Source organism: Marmota monax, unplaced genomic scaffold (genome assembly GCF_021218885.2).
Source record: "Marmota monax isolate L192 unplaced genomic scaffold, Marmota_monax_Labrador192_F-V1.1 WCK01_AAM20220418_F8-fsc00145, whole genome shotgun sequence".
In the NCBI taxonomy this organism is placed as follows: domain Eukaryota; kingdom Metazoa; phylum Chordata; class Mammalia; order Rodentia; family Sciuridae; genus Marmota; species Marmota monax.
This window is the reverse complement of record NW_026695201.1, coordinates 3,610,738-3,628,859: the sequence shown is the minus strand read 5'-3', so window position 1 is coordinate 3,628,859 and position 18,122 is coordinate 3,610,738. Positions and strand designations below refer to the sequence as shown.

Sequence of the window (18,122 nt, the reverse complement as noted above, 5' to 3'; positions counted from 1 at the left end):
GAAAGCCTTTGGTGTTAGCGCCGAGGAACGAGGTATCACATAGGTAGAGGGAGGCTGGGTCCTGGGGAGGGGGCGTGTCATTTATTCAAACTTCCGCATGGGTCAGCAGGAAGAGAAGTGGCAATGAGCAGGAGGAAAGCAAGCTCCCTAAGAAAGGAAAGAGGCTAGAAAATGAAGCATTGAAGAAGGCACAGGGTGAACAAGGCCTAGATGGAAGAGGGAGAAGGAGGCTAAGAAATCGAGAGGTGCATGGCCCCTAAGATGCTCCAGGCAGTCACACAGTCTTCAGGGCACGAGAGACATCTGGTGAGGTGCCAGCATCATGACTGCAGAGAGAATGTGTTTTGGAGCCCAGTAAGTCATCTGGGTGGCTGTGCTCCTCCCTCAGCCCCTGGGCAGAAGGGATCTTCACTGGTTAAAGAGTTAAGAAAGCATGGGAGATAGAAGACAAGCTTGTGTTCAGGGTTCTTTCTTAGGATCTGAGGAGACTGCGTATCAAAGATCCTGTATCTTATACCCTTCTTTCTTACCCACCCTGATTCCTCAATTCTGCCTGAGCCTCTGCTTCCCCGTTCAACCCCCTTCCTGGTACCCAGCCATGTCCCCGCTTCCCGAAGCTGCCAGCAGGATGAGGGAGTTTACTGCTCTGCCCACTGGGAGACCTGTTGGCCGAGGGAGGCATGGAGCCGGCCCAAGCGATGGTGGCAGCTGTGCTCGGCTCCCGCCAGCACCGCATACAGCCTCTCCAACTCCAACTAGGGGGAGCAGCAGGGCGTATTTCCTATCTCAGAACCCCAAACATGCCCCAAACTTGGAAAGAAACCCAGAAAAAAATCACCTCCTCTTAGCAGATTTGAAAAGGTAAATCGCCCAATCAAGGAACTTAAGGGTAATGCTTGGAACCTGTGCAAATGGCCAGTTTTCTACTGCTGTTGGTCTTCAGGCATGAAGGTTGTCAGAAACCTCTTGGCCAGTGACAGGGAGAGAAGGTTGGGCCATGGCTCCCTCCCCGGCTGGTTCCCATTCCCCTTTGGCTGACTCAGTCACCAGCCACAATTTTGCCTCCATGAAGACTCAGTGTGTCTCCACAGAGCTGTGGTCCTCTTTCTGAAACATCCCAAACAACTTGTTTTAGTCTACAAAAACCCCACCATCAGCTGTGCGTGGTGGTGCACACCTACCATCTCAGCAACCTGGGAGCTAAGGCAGGAAGGAGGATCCCAATTTCAAGACCAGCCCCAGCAACTATTTAACAAGACCCTGTCTCAAAATAAAAAATCAAAAGGGCTGGGGATATGGCTCAGTGGTAGGGCACTCCTGGGTTCAATCCCCAGTACCAAAAAAAAAAAAAAGTGTCTATTACAAATTGAGAAGAAATCATGCTAACATTGTTCATACAAGAGGGTGCTCCAAGGCCTTCCTCCTTGGGTCTTCTGGAGGCCAATGTGGTAGCATGCAGAGTCACCGACCTCCAGTTCAGGTGGTCTGGGAAGAATAACAGCTGACAGTACATGTTGTGTAGGATTATCTATTTTAATGAAACTCACTATTTATATATTTACAAAAAAAAAAGGAAAAAACAAAAATAGATATTACAGCTTAATAAAAAGTACAGCTGAGCACTGTGGGCTGGAAGTGGGATACCCACCTGGCAGCAAGCCCACCCTAACGTGCCATCTGAGGACCTAGGAAGGGCAGTGGGAAGGAGACAGCAGGCTCAGCCCAGAAAACCCCATCCTCCTCCTTGGGGTTCACTGTAGTTTGATCCTGATGTTCAACCTTTCACATTCCCCTTCCTGGTCCAGAAGGTGGTCAGGAGCAGTAGTTGGGAGTGGGGGGTCAGGGCAAGAGAGGGAACCAAGGAGGTACAGGGAAGGCTGGGAAGGGAAGAGTCATCCTGAGGAAGGGTAAATTAGAGTTGGTGACTCTGGAGTTAAACAGAAACAGGAAGGCTCTATTGTAATCCCAGAATCTTGCAGGGAAGGGAAGGAGGAGGTATTGGGGAAGGGGGAGATGAGGAGGGGAGGCCACTTGTTTATTTCTTCCTGTCTCTTCTGGACAGTTCTATTCCTTTATGTTAATCCCAATCTGAGACAGGCCCAGAGAGGTTCCAGTGACAAACTAGTGGTTTGTTCCCAGTGGGACAAATGATGTAGGAAGTGAAATGCAGAGCTGCCAGGGTAAGCTGGAGTTCTCCTTAGTAAGACACAGATCCTGGCTCTCGGGGAACAATGAAAAGGACGTCAGCTTTGGCATTGATGCAGTAGGTGACGATGAGAGAGAAGAGGAGGATGCCGAATCCCACCATCAGGGTGATAAGCTGCAGGTGAGGGAAGGAGAAATGGTTTATCAGAACTCAGTGCAACTATGGATAACTGGGAAGACAGGCTGGCTGAATTCTGGTGCTGGCATCAAGCACCTACTATGGAACAAGCACAGGCAACATCTTCTCAATCTGCACTTAACTTTCCTCATTTGAAGGAAGAAGTATCTCTGTTCTTGCTTCCATCTTGCATTACTTAGATTTTAAGTATCTGGAAGGCAGGACTCATGCCTTTGATTCTTTCCTGGTGCTTATATTAATGATTTACTAATGACACAGGCTCAATATGTTAGACTGACTCATCCCAGCTGTGCCAGATGGGGAACGCCAGGTGGGAGTGGGGGCTATGAGAGAACTTATGGGATACATGGGGCTTTCTCTAATGGTGAAGGAAGAACCGCCTCTCAACAAGACAGATTTACAATAGGTATTTGCCACAAATCTGGGGTAAATGGGAGATGGAAGGGGGTACAAGACAAGAGACAACAGAAAGAAGTCAAATAGATCTCTGCCATTTCCCTTCTGGTCTCATCTCACCTCAAGCTCTTTGCTGGCAATGAGGAATATCCGGGCATGGATATCTTTCCAGCGGCTCTCAGTCCACGTGGAATATTCAGTGGAGCTCCACTGACTCAGTTCAAAGGCAGGAGACAAGGCCCTGGCCAGTCGAGCCGTGGAACGCACGCACCGGGGGAGCCGATCCGTTTCATTGGAATTCAAAGGGCCCTGAACCCATGAGTACTCATATAGCTGCACAGGAAGATGGGCCACAACACAGGGCTGGGTTGATCCTCCTACTCCCTCCCCATCAGTACCACTCCAACTCACTAACTGGCTGCAGTCCCTTTCCCTTTAAGTAGTCCAATTTTATCCAGGCTACTGCCTCTTCAACCCTTAGGTTCACGGGGCAGTGTCCCTCCACCCCTCCCTCCCAATCCCCTGGGTCCATCTGGGCTTAGGAGATCCTCCAACTTTCCCAAGGCAAGGAGTCCCGAGGCACCTCCGACACCCACCACCACTCACATCCTTGTTTTCATTTGGAACTTTACTTGGATCCTGGCACTGCTCTCGGGTGAGGCCGATCACCTTGCCAGTCAAATTTGCCAAGACATACTGCACAACGTAAGTGGTGTTGGTGGGGCTGGAGACGGCGATGTAATGTTGGAGAGGCCCATCGCCTGATTGCAGGCCAAAGGGAAGGGAGGATTTGATGGGTGGAAGATGGGGTGAGGGTAGACAGAAATAAGAAGAGCCCCCAATTGGCAGAAGCCAGAAAAGAAAGTTAAGAGAAGAGGATCCAACAAACAACAGGAGAAAGAAAGAAACAGGGGGGAAAGAAAAAGAGAAAAAAGGGTAAAGATTAAACCCAAATGATGCCTTTTTTTCTATACCTTTCCTCAGCTAAGGGTCTCCCTTCTCATATCAGATGCTTACCCAAGTAGGACCTGAGGTCCTGTCTGAGGATAGACTGGAACCATGAGTTGTTGGCTCTAACCAGGAACCCATACAGCAGGCGAGTGACCTAAGATTAGAACAGAGAAAAGAGGGGGGGAAAAAAAAACCCTATGACTTGGAGCAAGCTCAGGGAAAGAATTAAAGATCAATCAGGAGCAGGAACCAGACAGGAGCTGGGAGACAGTCACAGGCCCGCAAGGTGACAGATGAAACCCACCCAAGAGTTCTCTGGGGCATCATCCTTCCTGGCACCAACAGGCATGCTGAACTCTAAAACTTAGGAGGCTAGGCAAGAGACATAAGGATAAGTGTGGCCTGCTGTGTAAACAGAGACAGAAAGAAGTGGGGGCCCATTTGCTCTCACCGTTTGGGGATCAGCCTGAATTGTGTCGCCGAAGTTGGTGCCCCCTGCAAGTTCGTACAGTGCTCGTGCCAGCACCGTGGCCACATTTGCCAGGGCCTGCAGTGGGTGAGGGAAGTGGCTGAACGGCTTACCTCTTCTACCCTCAAGTGGCAACATTTAAACATATTCATTTGCTGTGTTTCCCATGTTTCCACCCAACTTGGGTAAGGGCTACCTTAGCAGTGTCTGTCACAAAGTTCAGGTCCTCTTCAGGGCTCTGCCAGTCAGGATAGCTCACATTGATGTTCTCAGCAGTGTCATAAATGCTCTGGTAGTAGCTGTCAGAAGAGCCAGCATAAGCCTTGGCTATATCAACCAGGGCATTTCCCCTTTCCTATTTCCTAGTGAGGCATTCACTTTATCTTTCATTATTGAGGAAGGGAGAAAATTAGGATCCATGGTTAAAGAAGGCATGGAGAATGGGGAGGTAGGAGTGAAGGTGAGAGTGGTAAAATACAAAGACAAGGTAAAAAAGGTAAATAAACAGATCTTTTTTTGGGGGAGTGGGGTATCAGGGGCACTCGACTATTGAGCCACATCCCCAGCCGTATTTTTGTACTTTATTTAGAGACAGGGTCTCACTGAGTTGCTTAGTGTCTTGCTTTTGCTGAGGCTGGCTTTGAACTTGCAATCTTCCTGCCTCCACCTCCTGAGCCACTGGGATTACAGGCGTGCGCCCTGTTTAAACTGAGATCTTTAACCACAGGAGACTCTCCTAATATCATTTAGGCTAGAGACATAGGAGGATGGCTAAGAAGATTTCCAGATATTTCTGCCACACATCATCAGAGCAATTGTGTGATTTTCCAATAAACATTTCTATTGTCGGTGGCTGGAGTGGAGGGGGGATTAGCAGGTACTAGGATCAGGTATAGCCCAGATATGTAGAAACACACTAATATATAACATGGCAAAATAAATAATCACCATGATGGTCCTTGGGAAGCTCCAAGGAATTAGCTTTTAAAAGAGGGCGAGAAGAAGAGAGCTCCCAGCCTTTACCACTAATAAATCCCTGCTCTAGTCAAGCCAGCCACATAATCAAATCCAAAATGTGTTCAAATGATGAACCATACCTTACTCCAAATTGATGCCAAGGAAAGACATGAAGAAGATAGCTGACAACAGAACTGTCACTCTCCTGATTAAATGTGAGAAGGGGCTACTTTGCTAGCTCGGAGAACCTGGGCCAAAGCGTTTTTACTGAGAAACTCGTGTAGCCCCCAAAAGGCTGGTAAGTTAGCAATCAGCCTACGAGAAGTTTCCTGTTATCCCTGGCCTCATGCTAGGGGCAGTTTGAGGATACCCGTAACCAAGAAATAGGAAACAAACAGCATCTCACTTCTTATCTCTGGAGCCCCCTCAGCACAAGGAATCATGTGCACCTACCAATCTGGCATGGACATGTTCTATTTCATAGAGTACTATCTGTGGTGCCCTTGGGCGGGACCCACACAGGGACAGCTCTCTGTTCTCCCCCGGAGGAATCCTCCTCCCATCCTTTCCATGCTCTTGTTAGAGATGATGCCCTCTGCTGGCTGCCCTGGGGTACTCAGGCCCCAGGAGAACCTGAAGAAGGAACCATAACAGGAGGATGGCTGCTAGGAAAGGGCAAGGTTGAGGTTGTTTATCTAAGACAGACATCAAGTCAATGAGGGTGCTAGGTCTGATGTGAACAGGACACTGAGCAAAGAACACAAACTGCCTGGAGGTTTGGGAGCAGGTGTTATGGCGGGGGGGTGTGGGGGGGGAGATGGTACCCTTTCTCCCAGACTACAGAAGAGACTCCTGTTCAGAAGGAAGAGGATGTGGGATCAGGTGACTCTTACTGATTATGAAAGGAATGAGAGTGGTCAGCCAGAACAACACCAGAGATGTTTCGAGCTCGAAGAAATCGCTGCAGAGAAGAGGGTGGCAGGGCTTGGGATTGATTCAGCCTTCTGAGGATGATGTCAGGGACGCCAGTACCACTCTTTTCCAGTGTGGTCAGGAGGTCCTCCACCTGAGGAGCAAGGATTACTGATTGAGGGGACGAAGAGATGGGAAGTAGGAGGTCCCCTCTCAGGTCTGGGGCATTCTACATTTTGGGTTCCTTGTGTAGGGAGCTGCTCCATGCTCTCCTAGATCCACAGCCCTTAAACCTTTTGGAACTAAGGCTCTCTGACTTTCTTATAGTTCTTAACTTTTTTTTTTTTTTTTTTTTTAACAGTACTAGGGATGGAACACAGGAACATTCTACCTCTGACCCACATTCCAGCTCTTTCTTTTCTTTTCTTTTTGGAGACAGGGTCTCACTAAGTTGCTCGGGCTGGCCTTGAACTTGTGATCATCCTGCTTAGCCTCCCAAGTCACTGTGATTACAGGTGTGTGCCACCATGCCTAGGCTCTGCCAATTTTTTTCCTTACAGTTAGGAAACTGGGGAAGAAAGAAGGTACCTATATTTCCCCATATTTACAGGTAAACCTAGTGTCCTTAGGACTCTGCCTTATCCTCAGTGAATGTTTCACTTATTATTTGTTGTGCAGAATTGGAGGGGGCAAATCGTAAAAAAGTCTCCAAGTGCCACAGGAGGCCAGAGAAGGAATGATATCAAGCCTGGAGTGGCAGGAACAGGACTGCATGGTAAAAAGCAGGTTTAAAGCTGGACCTGCTAGAGAGAAGTGTCTAGAACAAGTAGGGAGGAAAATGGAGGACAATCTGGGTGGGAATGTAACAGAAGCAGGTGGCCTGGTCAACGGGATACACAAGGGTCAAGGAGAGAAGGGAGCTAGTGTTCTACTTGTCCTTAGTGGGCAGTGGTAGTTTGCTAGGCACCAAATGATCAGAGAACTACCCACTCCAAGAAGCCAACCAGATGTCACTGAGATTGCCATTTTTCCCAGCGAGCCGTACGAGCTGTGTTGTTCATCCTTTAGACACACCCAGGCTAACTTTTTTTCTTAATTTGAGGCACCAGGGTTAATGGGGACAGAGCAGAGGCTGGGATGTGGGGTCCATATTTGGGTTACCTGGTTCCGCACAGACTCATTTTTCTGAGACATGGGGTCTGTGTGCATCCAGAGCTCTGCTGAAGTCCTTAAGGCCACCTGGAAGAAGGATGAAGAAGCAACATTTACAGGCAGCCTCCAGTTTTGGCCCACGCCTGAGAGAAAGGAGTCACAGGAAGGGGAGGGTGGTGTCTGTAGCAAGGACAAAAGAGGAGGAAGGACAGGAGTGAAAGAATGAGATGCACACCTGTCCCAGCTCCACGAATGAGTCAATGTTCTCTAAGTGCACAGGAAACTTGCCCTTCTCCATGTCGTAGACCATTCTTGAGCTACCAATATAGTCAAACGTTTCCTGAGGGTTGGAGATGGGTGGAAAAGGAAAGAAAAATTTAAAAGGGTTAGGGTAGCCTCGAGAAAAGCTAGAATGTCAAAGCTATAGGCAGGAAGGCTCCTCCATCTCCCAGCTATGACCGTCCCTCCCATGTGTGTATCAGAGGACTTCTCAAGTCCAGAAGCGGGAAAACAGCCTTCCCAAGGTCTTTAAAAAACAACAACAACAAAAACATTAGCTGTTAGGAGTCTGCTTCTTGACTCTACTTCTACTAACTCAGCCTCAGCTGCCACTGTCTTATGCCAAGGTCGGGCTGTGGTGCCAGAAGGGACCGGCAGGATGCCACAATGGGGTCCAGACAATAAGAGTAAAAGGAAGCCTCAAATAGATCCTATCAGTGGGAAACTAAAGGGGCTGGTAACACATCAAATTCAGGACACAGAGGCTTCCTAAAATAAAGATCCTCAAAGGAGAGACACAAAGGAACATTCAAAAGCTCTGGGCTGATTAACAGAAGGGTCAAATGCTGAGGCTCTTCTCCCCAACTAATAGTCACTCCCATCTTTGCCGTCTACCTCCTTCCCTGCCACACCACCCCGGGGAAAAAAAGCCTCACCCCTTGGAAGAAGACAAACATGACATTGCGGGGCAAGATGGTCACATCCGGTGCCTTTTGCAAAGCTTCAGCTGCAGCCAGCTGAGTGACGAAGGAGGCAACAGCACTTTCAGCCCCTGGAGCCACATTCCAGAAAAAGGAACGGCTGTCCAGCTGAGTTCAGAAGAAGACAAAGGGAGGTACACTTTTAAACTGGAAATGAGGACCAGGCCCAATCCCTTTCCTGTCCAACCAAGAGAATATTCATGTGTTGTGGCAATGGACAGAACCCAGTAGTCCCTCGACCCACATCCCTCTCCATTTGAGATTTCCCAATGTAGCAACTCAGAAGTTGGAAAATGCCCAATAAAGGCTTGAAGACTGACCCCAGGGGAACTCTACCACTGAGCTACATCCTCAGCGCCCCCACCCCCGCTTTTTGTTAAATTTTTTTTAGTTTTAATTGAACACAGTACCTTTATTTATTTTTAAAATATTGTTTTAGTTGTGGATGGTCCTTTATTTTATTTGCTTATTTATATGTGGTGCTGGGAATCAAACGCAGTACCTCACGTGTACAAGGCAAGTGTTCCGCCACTGAGCTACAACTCCAGCCCCATAATACCTTTATTTTATTTATTTATAAGTGGTGCTGAGGATTAATCCCAGTGCCTCACACATGCTAGGTGAGCATTCTACTGCTGAGCCACAACCCCAGCCCTCTTCAGCCCTTTTCATTATTTATTTTGAGATAGGGTCTTGCTGAATTTCTGTAGCTGGCCTCAAATTTGTGATTCTTCTGCCTTAGCCTCCCATGTTGCTGGAATTACAGGTGTGCGTCACTACACCAGGCCCTGCCACTCTTTCTGTGTCAGCCCTGCTCGTGCTGATCAGAGGCCAACACTTACCCGGGTAGCAGCAACCACAACCCTGTCATCAGGATCTAAGGCCCCAGATGTATTTATAGGCTTAAGCATGCTCCAGACGTTGTAGTCAGACAGGGGGTCACAGACGATTTCTGAGCAAGACACAAACACCGTGAGATCAATTGGACTAAGGGAGACAGAAGCTATAAAGAAGATCTGTAAGACCTTTCTGACCAGAGCCCTGTGGACTCTGTGGATTATTATCTCTGTCTCCAACTATTCCAGGTTAGCTTCTTTGCTGTCTTCTCCTTTAGGTACAAGCTGCCTAAAATGTTCAAATTGTTGCTGCTTCTCCTACCCAGCACTTGCTGCCTGTGCCTACTCTTCCCTGCTGTGGTCTTGCCAACATTCCCAGGGCAGGCCCTTGTGCCCCCACTGCAGTACACCCAACAGAACTTGGACCTGCTTTACCTGGGTTGATACTAAAGGTGCTCTGGATGAAGCTGCGCCGCATGCAGGTGGCAGTGCTGATGACAGCGTGCATGTGTGAGAAGAGCTGCATGGCACACAGTGGGAAGGTTGGTGCCGAGCCATTCTGACCCAGGTTGTGATCCTGATAGCACTGGAAGGACAGATGGACCCAATTCAGCATCTGTGGAATCCCTCCCTAACTTCCCAGCTTCATCCTTAAGTCACTCCCTTTTGGGAGACATCTGTCCCTGAGCTATAGGTGTCCTGGTACAACCATAGGATCTATAGATAAAGAAAAAAAACTCCTTAATAGATGCAAAGTGACACAGATTCAATGACCTCAATAGAGCAGATGAACTTATCCCATCCTAAGTGGCCTGGCCCAATCTGGAGCTTCAGCCACTATTCTGTGTGTAGGGGTGTGTGTGCACGTGTCAGAGGGTACTGAGGTCTGAGTCTAGGGGCACTTTACCATTGAGCTATATCCCCAGCCCTTTTTATTCTGAGATAGCATCTTACTAAGTTGCTGAGGGTCTTACTAAATTGCAGAGTCTGGTCTTAAACTTGTGATCCTCCTGCCTCAGCCTCCTAAGTAGCTGGGATTACAGGCATACACTGCTGTGCCTGGCTATTCAGCTAGTTTGTTTTGTTTTGTTTTGTTTTGGTAACAGGGATTGAACCTAGGGGGTTAACCACTGAGCCACACCCCCAGCCCTTTTTATATTTTATTTAGAGATAGGGTCTCACTAAGTTGCTTAGGGCCTCACTAAATTGCTGAGACTGGCTTTAAACTCATGATCCTCCTGCCTCAGCCTCCCAAGTCACTGGGGTTACAAGTGTGAACCCAGCTCTCACTGGGGTTACAAGTGTGAACCCAGCTCATCTGGTACTTAATTAGGGCCCCATATCATATTATTCTTTCAAATATTCTTTATATATATATTTTTTAGTCTAAAAGTTGTTAATGCTGTGATATCAGAGAGGAGAGAAATAGAAGAGAAAAATATAAGGAAAATAAACTTCTTGGTTCTTGTTTGTAGCAACTGTTTTTCAAAGTGTATACCAATATTAAAATTAACCTCCATCTAAAGAGAAGAGCCTGAAAAATAATCCTCTTTCTCATTAGAATTGCTAGGAGCTGGTATAGTCTTTACCTGCTTGATGACCTTGGTTTCATTTTCGTCTTCAAGAAGAAAGATAGGAAAACTAAAGTCTTCATAAGCCAAGCCATTGCCCAGACTGTTCCATAGCACTTCTTTGCAATGGGCAAACTCTGACCCATAGGAGTTGGAGTAAATGCCTGAAGGGAGGAAGAGGGGTTGGGAGAAATGGGGGTTTAGAACCAGGTTAGGGAGGAGGGTTAGGACATCAGAGTTGAGATTAAGAGTTCAAAAAGAGGCAGCAACTCACATAAACAACGAATCTATCACTGCCCACACTAAAATAGACACACTGGTATCAGGGGACCTTAGGCTGACAGATGAGGGATCTAAGCATGTGACAAGAAAGGGTGATGGAAGGTAAGTGGAAGTAGGGGAAGGAGGAGAGGGAAGGGATGAGTGGCAAAGACAAAGAAACACTATTTTCCATTTGGGAGTCAGATGCTCATGATGCACACAGATGGAGACCAGATACCCTCTCCTGGTGCTGCCACAGACACTTGAGACTGAAGCAACAATGAGCCTTGGATGACAGTGGGCTCTCCTGAGGCTCTTACCAAACCCATCATTCGGGCACTGCACACTAGGAGAGAAGTCTGGGGTGGGACTGGGCTTGGCCAAGGTCACTGCAAGACCAGCAATTCGGCTGGTTCTCCCCTTCAGTTTCTCCATTACATCCCTGGAATAGAGAAGAAATGCCACGAGAGGAAACAGGAAGGTAGCAGACATTCTAGTACCCTAGTCCTTGGGATGGAAATGAATGGAGAACAAAGGAATCAAAACCCTTAACCGCTTCTTTCCTTTTTGGCCTTGAATTTCTCAGTCTAGACTATGGCCCAATCTGATTTTCGGGACGAATCTCACCTACCTTGGGCAATTCTCTCTCTCTGAAATCCTTACCCACTAGAGTGCTATTTTAAGGTCACCAGGATGATTCCCTTTGCTAGTACCTCTTCCCTTCTGAAGACCAACTCTGCCCCTTCCCCAACCAGGTCAGGGAAACCTCACAAATATGAGGACTGTTTACTGTTCTTTTTCTTTCTCTGGATCTATTTTCCCAGTAGTCATATCCAGTTCTTACCTGGTAAAGAGCTTGCCCTCTAGCAGAACCATGTAAGGGGGATTAGGGCCATCTGTCAACACCCACTGCAGGTCCTCTTCTTTCTCTACTACATGGATAACCCCTGTGTCTCCACTAATTGAAGCTGCCAGGAGAGAACGGATAGAATTAAAATTCACACATTTGACCATTCCGACTTTACCTTACTGATTTTGCAGATCTTTTAACCCTAAAGATATTAAAAACATGTTTGAGTGAATATAGCCACTTCTGGACTTCAATTGAAGAACTGAATTGCTCCAGGTTCATCTGAAGGAAGGAATGGAAGACAAAAAAGCCCAAAAGGCCTCACTAGCAGTCTTATTTATTAAACAGAAAGACTCTGTGATCATTTTTTGCCTAATTCCAACAACCTCACTTAGCCATATACATAAGATTCTGGAACAGCAGACATTCAAGTTTTTAAATGTGTCTCCAGGAAATGCCAGATTCTAGATCTGTAGCTCAGACTTCTGGTTTTGAAGGATTTTTTTCCCCATTTGGAAAAAAAATTTCCCCATTTCCCCATGGTGTTTTACCACTGAGCTACATCCTTAATTTTATTTTTAGACAGGGTCTCGATAATTGCTGAGGGTCTTGCTAAATTGCTGAGGCTGGCCTTGAACTTACGATTCTCCTCCCTCAACCTTCCAATTTGCTGACATTACAGGCGTAAACGACCACATCTGGCTTTTTTCTTTTTCCTGGTGGTGCTGAGAATCAAACTCAGGCCTCATGCACAGTACACAAGCATTCTATCACTGAGCTACACCCCCAGTCCAGATCTCTAGCTCTGAATCTTTCTTTGTGAAAATGTGTAGATTTTGGCTGCAGTAGCCTTCCTGGATCACCATTTCCTTGCTACTATTTTGGAGATGACTTTTACTTGCTCCCGGCCAGTTTTAAGCGAGGTTTTTGTTTCTGGGTAGTGATTATTGAACCCAAGGGTGCTTGAACTCACTTCCCCACTGCTAGAGACAGGGTCTCACTGAGTTGCTTAGGGACTCCCTAAGTTGCTGAGGCTGGCTTTGAACTTGTGATCCTCCTGCCTCAGCCTCCCAAGCTGCTGGGATTATATTAGGTGAGATTAATTAAGAACTCTGAGGTCTCTAGAATAGAACTTCTCAATTAATAGGTCTTGAATGGATTAGAAATGTGCCGATATTGAGCTAGGTGTGGTGATGCATGCCTGTAATCCCAGCAAGTTCAAACCCTGGTATCAAAAAAAATTTTTTATAAATGTGCTGATATTGATTGGCTTCCTTCCTGGGAATCCAGGGTTTCCAAAGTCCCTAGGCTGGTCACCTATAGCCAAAAGCTAACTGTTTACTCCAGGATGTTCTACACATATAGACAAATGAGGCCACACCAATAACATTTCTGTGCATCTCATGATGTGACAAATATTGGGAAGCACTGCTCCAGAGGAAGGATGGTCCACAGTCCAGAATGTAGAATTATGGAATTCTTCATAATTCAAGGCACTTGGAAATACCCCTCAAATCTCTAGGGATCCATGTAGAGACATCCTAGGGTCTCCCTGTCAGTCTTCTCCCCCACTGAAGTTGAATGTGTTATTCATAAATTATTTGCAGTAGTTCTTAGCTCTGACTGTATAACAGAATCATTTTGGAAGTTCTGTTTTTTCTTTTTTGTTTTGGCAGTGCTAGGGACTAATCCCAGGGCCTCATGCATGCTGAGTAAGCACACAGTCTACCAATGAGCAATATAACTCAATTCCTGGGGTTTAAAAAAATATAGACGCTTACCTCAGATCTTCTAAATTAAAATTGCTAATGGTAAGGCCCAGATACATGTATTTTTCAAAACATAACACATGTAGTTCTTTATTATTCACAGCCCAGCATGAGAACTATGCTTCCAGACAAAGGTACAAAAACACTTACTAGCACTTGATAGGAGGCAAAAACTATAAGCACTTCCCCAATGCTACCAAAGCAGGATTTTTCTCCCATGAGATCTGACAAAATCTAAACATGAAGGCAGAGTCCCCAGAATTCAACTATGGCTTATATATAATAAATATGTAACAAGTTCACGTTAATGGTGATAATAGTAAAATAGGGAGGAATATAAGAGTTTGGAACCACTTCAATTAGTATTCAGATACCAATGGAAGTTCTAAGTAAAACAAAACTAAAATCAAAACAAATAAACAAAAATAGTTCTTGCCATAGCACTTAAAACATGGGAGAAGGAAAAGCTGGTATAAATTTAAAAATATGTAACTTCAGATCCAGGGAATACAGGAAGGAGAAGAGCCATAATACTGGACTAAAGAAACCTAGAGTCTAATCTGGGCTCCAGCTATGTAGTCTTAAGTAACTTGCTTACTCTCTCTGGACCTTCAGCAAGGAACAACTTTTCTACCCCTACTCATCTCACAAAGTGGGGATAGAGGAGGGGAGGGAAGGAAAGAAACTTACACATAGCTTCCTTTGAGTGCTTTAAGGATCCAATAGAAGCAGGTCATAATAACCAGAAAATAAAATCTGGATCTCACTTTTTCTCCTTAGTTTTATTATGCTAGCAAAGCTAATTAAAGAAGGAATAGCCTGCTAAGAATGCACAGACACTGTGAAATAAGACTTAGAAATAACTAGGTTGAAAAGGAAACAAGAGCTTAATGAGGAAGTGGCCAGAGTCCAGCCTCTCCCTTTGTTTCGGTGTCGGTGTCAGTCCTGGTCCTTACCTTTGCCTCTAGAGGCTACTGCTATGCTTCCCACAGAGCTGCTTGAAGAACATGCAGAACGACTCACTTCCAAAGGAGATTTCTTAGCATCCAACTCCAGGACAATGAGGTCCTGGCCCTTTGCACTTACAATGGAGGTTCTAGCAACTTCATCAGTCTGATCCCAGCCCATTATGAACCTGACTGTCTTTCATCCACAAACTCAGTTTAGAAACTAGATCCAACAAGAACTTTATTTGGGACTCTTTGGAACCAATCAACCCATTCTCAGAATTTCCTGTAGCAGGGTCATGGTACAATTAACTGTGTTTAAGTTTAGCTCAGGGAAGGACAGGTAGAAAAATATAACTGCCTCCCTGAACAAGTCCCTTTCTTCCTAGTACTGTTTCCTTTTACCAAATTGGAAGGTTTCAGGCAATCACACGGCACTGTTGAGAACATGCTATTTATTAAGCATCATCAATAAGCATCTACAAGACTGCTTGACTTTCAGTTTTGTGCAAGACAGAAATAAACTGAAATTCAGAGGTAAGCAATTTGATGTTGAAGAAACAAAGATCAGACCATAAGCTTCTTGCCAACCTGCTAAACTATATTGTTTTAAAAAAATTTTTTGGTTGTAGATGGACACAATACCCATATTTATTTATTTTTTCTATGGTACTGAGAATTGAACCCAGTGCATCACACGTGCTGGGAGAGTACTCCACCACTGAGCCACAACCCAGCCCCTGCAAAATTACATTCCAACAGAGCTACTGAAAGACCAAAATCTATAGTGGCTCAAGCAGCAGATAAAGGGATTCAGCCTTTGGAACATAACTTTGTTTCCTTGTGATTTTTACAGCTTTTAGAACTATGGTGTCATAATTTAGAACACATTTACAAAGAAGAAAGATAAATCTGAATGCTAGGGCTGGGAATGTAGCTCAGTGGTAGAACACTTGCCTAGCACACATGAGGTGCTGGGTTTAATTCCAGAAACACCAACAACAAAAAATCCAAATGCTTCACTAATTCCATTTACAACTATTTGGCATTTTCAGTGCTTTCTCTTCAGCTAGTTCACTGAATTTCAGAAGCCCATTTTGGTTTCAAAATGATCATTCAGAGTACATATAATGAATGAACGCCATACAATATGAAATTTCTTTCTCCTTAGAAAACAGTACAATGTACCATGTGTGGGGGCACATGTCTGTAATGCCAGTAACTCAGGAGGCTGAGACAGGAGGACTGTAAATCTGAGGCAACTTAGCAAGACCTTGTCTAATTATTCAATTTCTCTAAATCTCAGTTTTATCATTTGTAAAATGGCAATAACAGGGTTTGTAGAGGTTAAATGAGACGCATGTGTAAAATGCTTGGCATGTAGCACTTACTGAATTTTAGCTCTTATTAACCATCTTGTCTGGTTTGACAGATGGCTCTCTATCATCTTCTTCTCACATAATCTAATCCGAGTACCAAGACTCTTAAGCATGACATGGATCTTTCTTAGTATCCAGGGCACAAACTGGAATATCAGTGACCACAAACACAAATCCCAATCTCAACTCACATTGGCAGCCAATCTGATGAGTGGCATTGAGCAGACGGACACAGGGAGCTGTTTTATTTAAGGGGATGTAGATCTTCCTTTCCACTGAATTTCCCTTGCATAAACCTGATTAAAAGAAAATGATTTTTAAAAAGTGTTAGAAGAAATCAAGAGAACTAGAACTACACTCTATCATGTCATTAGCTTGATTTGTGACTTGGATAAATCATTCAATATCATACTTTCAAAAAATGGGACTAATGCCCATTCTTTTCAATACTTAGGAACATTGATGGAACAGATAAATGCTCAGTCAAGTACCTGCTGTGTACCTTAGAAGGTTCTTACAAATTTTGTAAAGAAAAATTGACAGTGAAGGCTAAAGAAATTTGATCTGTCAAAGGAAAGGTGTTTGACATTAGACGTGTCAGCTTCTGGTTTCATGGGTGACTTCTTTTCTGCTTTTCTATACTGTATTTATATTACTAACTAGTGAATAAAAGAGTGCTGGTCTAAGAATGCAAATTATGAACAACAAGAAAACAGAAACACCTTTCTGAGATTTTTCCCAGGAGTCTGAACAAAACTGGGAGAAATCTTATGCTACACACCTGTTCAGTTAATCTAACACCAGTAGGTCATTTGTGTGTTCCTACAGTGTGGGGCAGCTACAGTTTCTTCTTTGGGAATCTTTAAATCTACGTGAATTTCTGCAAAGGCACAATCATGATTTTACACAGGCAGGTCTGTATTTGAGGGCTCAACCAAGTTGAAAGTCATATTCCAGAAAATAAATGCATGTACGCTAACATTTATGCAAATTATAAAACATAAATGTCCTTAAATCATTACTTCACGGTCCTAACAGTTAAGAGTATCCATTACCTTCCTTAGTTTCTCTTTACTGATGAGAAGAAACTGAGGCAAGACACAGGGACACAAGTTTATGGTGGAATCCACATAGGAAGAAATGAGAGCTGTGTACCTTTTAAGTGCCTTACAATACCCAAGAAGAAGGCTCTTTTGGTCTCACAAAGTCTAAAGGCTGGGAAGGAAACTGAACTTTCAAACCTGTCCCTTTGGCTGGAGCTGTGGGGGAAATAAGGCATCGGGACGAAGTGAGAGACAAGTAGACTGAAAACCCAGGAAGAGGCCTGGAAAAGGGAATGAAGCGACACAACGTGCCTCAAGGGACAGGGATGAAGGTCCTAGTAAAGAGGGAACTTCTGTTGCGGGAACGAAAGAGAAAGAGGATTTACAGAGTGGGGGGACAGAGGGGCAGCCGGGACCAAAAGGGAAACCCCGCACTTGTGGTTGGGTGGAACAGGAGGGTTACCCTTAGAAAGCCAAGTTCACGAGCGGGGACACCTCACCTGGCAGTAGAACGGAGAAAGACAGAAGGCGAAAAAGAGTCAGGCTTCCCAGGTCAACCCCAGAGTGGCCCCCAGCCGTGGCCATCTTGTTTATCAGCTGAGCGGAAGCCTCGGCGTCCCTTCAATCGAGTAGCGGCCTGTCTAGGCAGCCACTTGCACCGTCTCTGTGGTCCGGAGTTCTAGAGACCGGAAGTTCGTGTCTTGTGGGGCTTCCGGGAGCTGAGGAGGAGGGAGCTGACGTGGAGCCGTCCGAAGGGCAGCAGGGAGTGGAGGGTCCCAGGAATCAGGCGTAGTGGTCGGAGGCCTGAAGGATGCTAACCAAATTCGAGACCAAGAGCGCGCGGGTCAAAGGTAGTAGAAAAGTAAAGGGGGAACAAAGAGGAGGGATGTCGCGGGCGGCGCCGCCACGGGAAAAAGAGAAAATGGGTGGACTTGCAGGCCGAATTGGGCCTACCGGGCGAACCCCGGGGAGGACAGGAGGAGAAGTTGGTTCTGGCGGGCGGCTTTGCAGTCTTCTCTACTTTGTGCGTTCCGGGGCTCTGATTTACCTATGAATGGTTCCCTCACCTCAGCGGATTCCTTATTACCCACTCTCTATTCTTTCTCTTCCCCTTCTTTCCTGGGGGCTGTGCTCCCTACTTGTTCTGCTCCCAAGGCTCTGTGACCCGATGGCCCTTTGATGACCGAATTATACAGGGAGGCCCAGGGAACTGACCTCTGTCACAGTAGCTTTTTCGAAGATGAGTACTCGGTTACTTCACGTCGGAGGCTTGTCTGCGCCATCTCAACATCTTGTACTTCGATT

The 18,122-nt window shown here is 45.8% G+C and overlaps 2 protein-coding genes across 3 annotated transcripts in view; one reads left to right on the top strand and one right to left on the bottom strand.

The window, feature by feature from the left end:
* Nucleotides 1-1,514: 1,514 nt before the first annotated feature.
* Nucleotides 1,515-17,476, bottom strand: Ncstn (nicastrin). Its single transcript, XM_046429080.2, has 17 exons — nt 17,318-17,476; nt 15,966-16,070; nt 11,674-11,797; nt 11,150-11,271; nt 10,587-10,732; nt 9,433-9,583; nt 9,004-9,113; nt 8,117-8,269; nt 7,417-7,521; nt 7,191-7,268; nt 6,011-6,183; nt 4,357-4,459; nt 4,143-4,238; nt 3,758-3,845; nt 3,347-3,501; nt 2,861-3,073; nt 1,515-2,320 (listed from the first exon to the last, which is right to left on the bottom strand). Exons 1-17 carry the CDS (start codon nt 17,400-17,402, stop codon nt 2,198-2,200), a joined length of 2,130 nt encoding a protein of 709 aa, XP_046285036.1. The 5' UTR covers nt 17,403-17,476; the 3' UTR covers nt 1,515-2,197.
* Nucleotides 17,477-17,511: 35 nt separating this feature from the next.
* The window catches only part of Copa (COPI coat complex subunit alpha), a 45,238-nt gene continuing 44,627 nt past the window's right edge, over nt 17,512-18,122 (top strand). For both annotated transcript variants that reach the window (XM_046429079.2, XM_046429078.2), the window contains exon 1: nt 17,512-17,668. In XM_046429079.2, coding sequence (XP_046285035.1) covers nt 17,629-17,668 — 40 coding nt within the window. In that variant the 5' untranslated portion in view covers nt 17,512-17,628. The remainder of the gene's footprint in view (nt 17,669-18,122) is intronic.

Bases quoted from the DNA above. Each gene is read 5' to 3' on its own strand.
- Ncstn (XM_046429080.2), bottom strand. From the start codon at position 17,402: ATGGCCACGGCTGGGGGCCACTCTGGGGTTGACCTGGGAAGCCTGACT. The intron at 11,272-11,673 runs GTAAGAACTGGA...TCTCTATTCCAG, and splicing joins GAGGGCAAGCTCTTTACCAG to GGATGTAATGGAGAAACTGA. The intron at 2,321-2,860 runs GTGAGATGAGAC...CCTCACCTGCAG, and splicing joins TTGCCAGCAAAGAGCTTGAG to CTTATCACCCTGATGGTGGG.